The following is an 8,201-nucleotide window of genomic DNA, read 5'->3' on the forward strand; positions in this document are numbered from 1 at the left end:
CTCCCACTCCTACTCTTTGACTGTAGCCATATCGTGGGCCTTGGGGAGCGAGCAATTAACAGCATCAGAAACGCACCTCCCTTCCAGATGGCCAGCTTGGCTTTAACAGACATTTCTCCCTTTTTTCTTCTCCGCTCATGAAAAATGAGCGTGGATTCAAACCCCAATCCCAGCTTGCGGGAAATCATTTAATTTCCGAAATTTAAAGACAATCTCCGCAGATTAAAATGATGGAACAGCTGTGAAGCAATAAAGTGAAAGAGGGAGGGGGAATCGGCCCATCTTCTCCCTTCCTCCCTTGGCCAAGGTAGCGCCAGGCGAAAATTTGTCTTTAGAGGAAAATAAATTTTAAAATCCTGTGTTTTTCTTGGACAATAATCCGGTCAGGAGTTAGGCAGTGACGGCTACTGTTCCAGAGCTGAGCCCACTTCTGTAAAAGACAAAAGGGAATTTACCCCAGCTAAGGCTCTGCAGGGCTATGGCTAAATCCTGGTGGAGCAGAGCCCCCCGGGCTGTTCCCCTGCCTTCATCTGAACGTGCAGGTTGCCGTGAGGCTGAGGGAGACCCATCCAAGGCACCTTTCGGCACAAGCCGGCATCACCCACAGCATCTCCCCACCACTCAGATGCCCCTGTGACTGCTGCCCACCCTCAGTCAAAGCTGAGCTGGCGTCTCACGAGTCCTGCTGACTGTTTGAAGTTCTGATTTCAGTTTTCTCTCTTATCTGCAGACCCTCTGAGCATTTTTCCCATGGACAGCCCATAGAAAATGAATTTTAACCCTCAGTGAGTTTCCGCAGCCTGCTTAGAAATAGGCTGAGAGCCCCCGCTGCTCTGCAGACCTCTCATCACCAACAGTGTGTTCGAGTTTTGGCTGTCAGTCAGAGAAGGACTGGGTGAGAGGAGGGGCAGAGAGGAGAAAAAGCATCCCAGAGCTGCTTTGCCCTTGGACACTGGGTAGGTTTGGGCCTTGGGTTGATTCAGAGCAGACCTGTGATGTGGCTGGTCCTAGGAGCTTTGCTCAGTCCGGATTTCTGTCTAAGCATCCTCTAACAGTAAGAGACTTGAAGTCAGGACCGATTTTTTCCAGCTGGGTTAGATGGGTCAGCTACCATGTAGCCTCCCTGTCTGAGAAACTAAGAGAAAACAGCTCTTGATGAACAGAAATACTTGGCCAAAGTGGCTAGGTGAAAATTAGCAGGCAATTTCCAGCAGTCACTTGTGACAGGGATGCTTGCTCACCAGGAGATGGACGTGCCCCATGGAGGAGGCCGTGAGGTTGGCCTTTGCAGCCTCTTGAAGCCCAGGGTGGTTGGGGAACTGGTTTTATAGGGACGGAGGAAAAGGCAAGGTTTTGCAGCTGCCAGCAGCTCTCCCAGCCCTTTGGCTCTTTGGCCCTTGCTCTTTCCGGAGAGGCCAGTGTCCCATCTGAAGGTAGAGGGCAATCAGAGGGTGCAGAGAGCAGGTGATGGAGCCCTCAGTGATACTTCAAGGTGGTTGCTTTCCCGTTTGCTTTTCTTTGGGCAGCCGAACTGTTTCCTATCCCTGAAATATATTCAAGTAAGAATGACTCATCCTTTCTCCCAGGACTCTAACCTGCAGTAATGAGATGTAAATCCTTGCATGACCTATTATATTAGCTTATGCTATATCACACATCTCCGTGGATTAGACAGGAGGGAGATGAAACGTCCCCAAGTAGCAGCCAGCCTCAGACAAGCTGGTGGAAGTTAAGAGGATCCTCTCTCAGCATTGACACCTGATTTGAATAGGATGCAAGCGGTTCCGTTTCCTCTGCCATGGTGCAAGGGATCATTTCAGCTCTTCTTTCCAGGTATCAAGAGAACTGGCTCCAAAGCCACAGCTGGAAGCTCTCCCCTCAACCAGGGTTTCAGATGATGGTCCCTGAAGGGAACCAGAAAAGGCCAGGATTTCCTGGAGTGCCTGGTGCTTGGGGTTGCCCATAGATTGTACAGAGCGAAGGGTCTGTGACCTTGAGTTGCAACGCGGTAACCATAAGGCCATCAAAGGGCAGTGATCAGCCTGAACCCCAGGGGAACACAAAGGTTTAAACCTTTGAAGACCCCGAGTAGGTGAGTTAATCCTGGAAAGAGGTGTGTGTGTGTGCTGGAGATGCGACGGGGGAGGACATGAGAAGGCGTCTCTAAAGAAAGCAGGCAGCCTGGGAGAAGTCACGCTTGCACTTGGCGGTTGATTGTCACTTCTTGTGATGGGGACAGGCACTGCAAGCACAGGGACCTGCGCGCTCAGCCCTGATCCCTGGGCACCCAGCACCGGAGGCACCTTTGCTCTTCCCACCTACAGATGGGGATGCTCCAAGGGGATGGGGGCAGGAATACCCCGCTGTACCTGTCGCTGCCACGCAGCCGGGGCAGCCGCCTGCTCTGGGCACAGGGATAAGGCACAGTGACATCCATCCTGTGACGGTGGCACCTAGAACGGCCCCAGGAGCATCCCCTGGGCAGGTAGAGTGGCTCTCGTCTCGGGGACAGTGGGGGACACCTGCCCCTTTCTTTGAAGTCACTAACAGCAAAAAAGCAATAGAGAAACCACTGATTAGCTCTCAAACCTAATTAATGTCTGCTTGAACATCTTTTTTTTTCCATCAAACAGCCGATGAAAGTGTTGCCGCAGTGATGCAGTCACCTTCTCCGCGCAAACTGCTTAGCTGTAGGAAGGTAACTATTACTCTGGGACAGTTACTGGGAGAATGTTGAGGGGCTGAAGCACTGGAAACAGGGGAGGTGGCGGGAGGGGATGCAGAGTGATCTTGGTGACAGCCTGGCTGGAAGGTCCCAGCCCTGTTGTGGACCACCACAAGCTTCATCTGCCAAAAGCTGAAGAGAAAATATCCTGAGGTCTTGAGTGTAACATTCCTTCAAAGAGCAGTGAGTTCTCTTTTGCCCAGAACTCACTGGGGTAAAAATACCACCAGATCATTAACATAGGGAACAAAAAAGGTTCAGGGCAAGGGTGTTGTAATTTATCAAATAAAATGACCTCCTTTCATGTTCCTTGAATGTCATTAAATAAAGCTAAGAGTGTCTGGAGTTTGTCTCGGCTGAGGAAGGTGAAATGTGACACAACAGTCAGCTTTGTATGGAAGTGGAATCAGAGCTGCCTTTTTGTGACCTAGGGAAGCCATTCTATGTAAAGCCTCCCTACTCCCATAGAACCAAGTCTTTAAGTTCCAAAAATCTCTCATTGTCACCTGAGGATGAAGAAATCCCACAGAGGGGGCTTTATTACCGTTCCTATTTGATATTAAGCCCTCATTATACTCAGGGAGAGCTACATACCACAGAGGTTGTGTGTCACATGTTGTGTCAGGTAATGACTTTTAGTTTTTTAAAAAAAACCCTCATCTTTAATTGTATCCCCAGCTCTCGTGCATTCACGCGCCTGCAAGAGCAGCCCTCAGCAGGGGTTTCGCTGCCTGTGCTTGCAGCAGCACAGGCTGAGCGTGAGAGGGGTCACGAGGGAAGGGGTTGCAAGGTCTTTGATGAGGTCTTCCCATCTCTTCTCTTTCCCAGTGTATAACAACTACCCGCTGTTGTATCACTAGTATTACTTTGATAACGAACAGCCTTTACCATTCTGTGTGATGTATCACCCTTACGCTGCTGTTGAGGGCGTGCACACGTACATACACACGCACAGGCCTGTGCAGTACAAATTATTCTGTTCAGATCCCCACGAGCTAAAGACCGTCAGAGCCCCGGCTGCCCAGGGAGGTTTACTGCCAGCGCAAAGAAAGGATCAGGCCCTCCCTGTTTATTTCTAGGCAGGAGGAGATGTCACAGCCAGGTACCCTGGCAAACCCAGCACCTCTGGTTGGCCATCCTCTGCCTCCTCGGCCCAGGGTGGCCTGGCGGAGCATCCCCTGGGGCACCCTGGGTGGTACCTGCAAAGGGAAGCTGTGAGTGGGGATGCTGCTGAGACATCCCCCCACTTTCCTCCGACCCCACTCATCATGGTGTCGAGCTGAGCACGGGGCTGCCTGGACTCGGAATTAGGAATTCTCGGGCAATTTGGGTACGAGTGGGATGGTAATGGTCCTTCCAGAGCTGTGTGCAGCCCCAGCCCCAAGGGATGGGGGGATTTGGGGATGCAGTGGGTGTGTTCTCAAAAGAGGATGGGACACCAGGCAGGGCAGCGGGCTGCACAGAGCAGGGGTGGTTATAATCCCTGACGGCGCACGTGCTAGGAGGAGAGATGCCGTTGGGGGGGTGAGGAAGAAGAGGGAGGTGGTTGGGGTGGGAGGGGGCTCCCGTGGCAGAGTCTGCACCCAAGCAGTGACACAAATACAGACGGACAGACACACAGAGCATGTAAACAGGCACATGGGGAGACCATGTGCTGCTTTGCTGCCGGTGGTGAAGAGCAAGCCTGGAGCAAAGGCACACGCCAGCCGAAACACACACACGGCCACACACACGCACAGTTTTCCCACAGGGGATCTTTCCAGCCTTGCCTTCGTTTCCTGGAGTGCTGAGAAGGAAAAGCCAGAGAGCAGAGCCGGAGAGGTGAACGACACCGAATGGTGATGGGAATGGCTTTGTACATCACGCTAAAAATAGTCCTCGTGATAAAGTCAGTCGTGGAGGGGGAGGAGGTGCAGGCAGTGCACAGATGCTGGCGAGATCTGCCAGAGGTTTGGAAGCCCGTACATCAAGGACGGAGCAGAAGGAACCTCATTGGGCCGTCATTGGAGCCGGTAATTTGCTCCAAGCAGCACTGAGGAATGAAGCAGTTGGCAGCTTGGGAGGGGGCCTGCTCGGGCACATCACGTCCCCTGCTCTTGGGATGGATGGTTTGCAACCCTGGGAAATGGGAAGCAGCGAGCAATTGCTGCAGCTGGAATTGTGCTGGGAACAGATGGGCGCTGTGGTTCCCTTTGAAGTGAGTCTCAGTTTTCATTTGTTTAGAAAAGGAAGGCTCTCCGGATCGCAGGGGCTCTGCCGTGTAAAGGCAGGCAGGGGCTGGGACATGGGCAAGGTGCTCAGGAAGAGCCAAAGCCAAAGGGAAGAGCCTCATTGGAAAAGGGAGAGGCTATCTGGGGGGAGCGCAGGGCAGCAGGGCAGGGACAGGCTGGGAGAGATGTTCCGGCCAGGGTGACCCAGTGAGGGGGCAGGTGGACGAGCTGGCAAGGTGAGGGATAGGGAAGGAAAAGCAAAGCACGTGTGACTTCAGAGATGGTCATTTCACCTCCTGCAACTTCTGCATACCAGGTCAGTGCCCAGCCCGCTGTCCCTGCCAGCAGGTACCCTGAGCCTTGGGGATGCTGAGCTCCAGTCCAAGCTGGGATCCTGACCAGCGGCACACGGACTGCCAGAACAGGAGGCTGAATTTTCAAGAGCTTTCCAAACCAGGACCTCCCTGTGTCTCTGCCCTCTTTGCATGACATGTGGCAAAGGCGTAGGGAGAGACAGGGTCCGCTTGCGCCTTCACATGGGCTCCTGGCTGCGCTGGCCTCGCGGGCAGCAGAAGTAACTCCCCGCCTGCTGCTGCCGAGGATGATTCACACAGCGAACTTGAGGCAGGATGGGAGCTGACACAACTGGGCCCAGTGCCGATCTCGCCAATGGGAGGAAGAGGAGGAGGAGGAGGAAGAAGGGGACATGCTGTGAGCCAGCACCCGAGAGCCGCAGTAGCCCCTGGGTGTCACGCAGGAGCTGGCAGCTTGTCCCCCCTGCCCACGCGAGCGGCGGGGAGCAGAGCTGGTGCACGGTGCTGATGGGTTGGCAGCTGATGGAAAAAGCCTTGAAATCCCTGGGGAGAAATCACCTAGCGGGATACAGGCTGTCCTTGGCTATGCATCACTGGGCAGCATCCCAAATCATGGGGGGGACCCGGAGGCAGGAATCAGAAGCAAACAGCACTTTAAGGAGGAAACTGAGGCATAGACACTGGGAGCAGGAGGGACTGGGCAGGGTTAAGCTCCGCTTTTTGCAGCAGAGGAGGATATCTTATAGCAGACCCCTCTCAGCATCCTCCAGCTACATCCCAGAGGATGCTGAGGATGTCAGTAAGGCACCAAACACCCCCAAGCCCCCTCCTCCTGCCCATGGCACCAGGCACAGTCCCAGAGATCAGCAGCGCAGAGCCATTCAGAGGAAAAACAAAGGTCTAAATGAGTTTTGGGTTAGGCTTTTCTCCCCTTTATTTGATGGCTGGCAGGGATCCATTGGCCAGCTGGGACCCCGGGTGAGGGGAGGGGATGTGATGGGGGACCAGACCAAACCTCCTCCCTGCTTGCCCATGTCTACCATCACATGAGGGTGCCTGGCATTTCTGGCCTTTCCCAAAGCCATGTTTCTTGCAGGCTTTGCCTGTAAATGACTTTAATCTTCGTAAGCCTGAAAAGTAAAGCTGCTTATATGGCTGGAGCCTGCCGGAGCACCAGGAGGAATGGGGGGGGGGAATGTGAACAAGAGGGGGGGTGTTAGTCCAGGAGAAATGAAACCCCATGGTGGATCAAGCCCCATCACATCCTTGTCCTGTCTCCTCTGGACATCTAGACACCCCAAGGTCTCAGGGGAAGGGGGTCAGGAGTACTCAACTCTGTACCTACTGCCGTCTCCTCTCCGCAGCGAAGGGGTCTTGAAGGCTGTCACTGCATCCCACCTGTCCCACCTAGACCTGAGCTGTGCTCACTCTGTCCCAGAGTCCCCCACTTTCTCCTTCAACCCCCGCTAGGAGAAGTCTCGGTCCCCATCCTGGCCCCAAACAGACCAAGCTCCCAATTCTGGCTTGTGAGCTGGTAAAGCCTATGCCCTGCGCATCGTTTAACGCTGAATAATTCTCCCTTGGATGAAGGGAACTATTTTAAACCTGCTGAGCCCTGCGCGCCAGACACCACCTCCACCCAGCACGCATGAAGAGAACAGGGATTCCATGGGGACACTTCCTTCGGGGTCAGGGGTCCAGGACATGGGGGAAGAAGTCCCACCTTTAGCTCCTTGGCTGAGACAAACAGGGTAGGGAACAAGGTCCACAAGGTCAAGGCATCAGACCCAAAATGCATCCCCACATCTTCGCCCGCCATCTCCAAGGGTGGAAGACAAAGCCTGGCTTAAAGCGGAGCGTTGCCACCACTTGGCAGCTCCATCACTGTCACAGCCTCACCAACTCTCACGGGTGGGATGGAGCCAAGTGCTGCCCAGGCTGCTCATCCCAGCCCTGGGGGGACCCCGGTGGAGATGGGGGAACCACCCCCACGTTGTACCCTGCCAGAGGATCCCAGGACCCTCAGGACACTGCATCCTCCCCTCCCCGAGCTGCATCCCACGGAAGCAGAGCCAGAGCCAGAGGGGCGGTGAGGCGGGATGTGCCGCGTCCGTATGGAATGGTTTTTTTATTACAGTTTTAATCTCACAGTCGGTAGCATTACATGAGAATAAAGCACTGGACAGGACTGGAAAAAAAGGCCTCTGGAGACAGCATGCAAACATTGCAACGAGTTTAAAGCAAAACAACCCAAAAAAAAGCGTCTCGCGGGGACGCGGCCGTGCCCTCCCGACTGGGCGGTGAGTCCAGCGTCTCCCCTTTAACCATCACTTCTGTCGTTGGGGTTTCCTTATCGTGTGTCCGTTTCATTGGCTTATTTATTTTATTATTATTCTTCTTTTATTAACCTTCTTCTCTCTCTTTTTTTTTCCTTTTTTTTTTTCTTCTTTTAATTACATTAAAAAATAAGATTCGTACTTTAGTAAAACACCCAGTGCTCAGCTGGGCCCTGCCTGAAATAATAAAAAACAACAACAAAAGAAAAAAAAACCCAAAAAAACAACAACACCCCCCTTCAACTGAGGAAACAAACAAAAAAACCACCCAAAAAATTCCCCCCAAAAAGAGCCTGGGAGACAAATAAAACCCCAAAACCTGACCAAATAAAAAAAAAAAGATTTGGAAGTTTGGAAGCGACCAGGAGAATTGGGGGGGGAGGGCGAGAGGGGAAACACCCCCAGGGCTCCCTCCTGGCCGCTCCTGGTGCCGGGGCCGGGCAAGGGGGCTGTCCACGCCCCAGTCATTCCCCCCCCACAGCGTGGGTCCCCTCCGGTTGCTGGGGTGGGTGAGCCCCCCCCTCACAGGTAGAGCTCCTTCTCTTTGATATGCACTAGCTGTTCGCGGAGCTGGTGGAAGGACGGCCGGTGGCCGGGGTCCAGGGTCCAGCACCTC

The 8,201-nt window shown here is 53.7% G+C and overlaps 1 protein-coding gene across 1 annotated transcript in view; it reads right to left on the reverse strand.

Annotated features, from left to right (window-relative positions):
• Nucleotides 1-7,875: 7,875 nt before the first annotated feature.
• Nucleotides 7,876-8,201, reverse strand: part of CSK (c-src tyrosine kinase) — a 4,591-nt gene continuing 4,265 nt past the window's right edge. Inside the window, exon 11 of the mRNA XM_010150682.1 lies at nt 7,876-8,201. Coding sequence (XP_010148984.1) covers nt 8,108-8,201 — 94 coding nt within the window. The 3' untranslated portion in view covers nt 7,876-8,107.

Source organism: Eurypyga helias, unplaced genomic scaffold (assembly GCF_000690775.1).
Source record: "Eurypyga helias isolate BGI_N326 unplaced genomic scaffold, ASM69077v1 scaffold26644, whole genome shotgun sequence".
Taxonomy (NCBI): Eukaryota; Metazoa; Chordata; class Aves; order Eurypygiformes; family Eurypygidae; genus Eurypyga; species Eurypyga helias.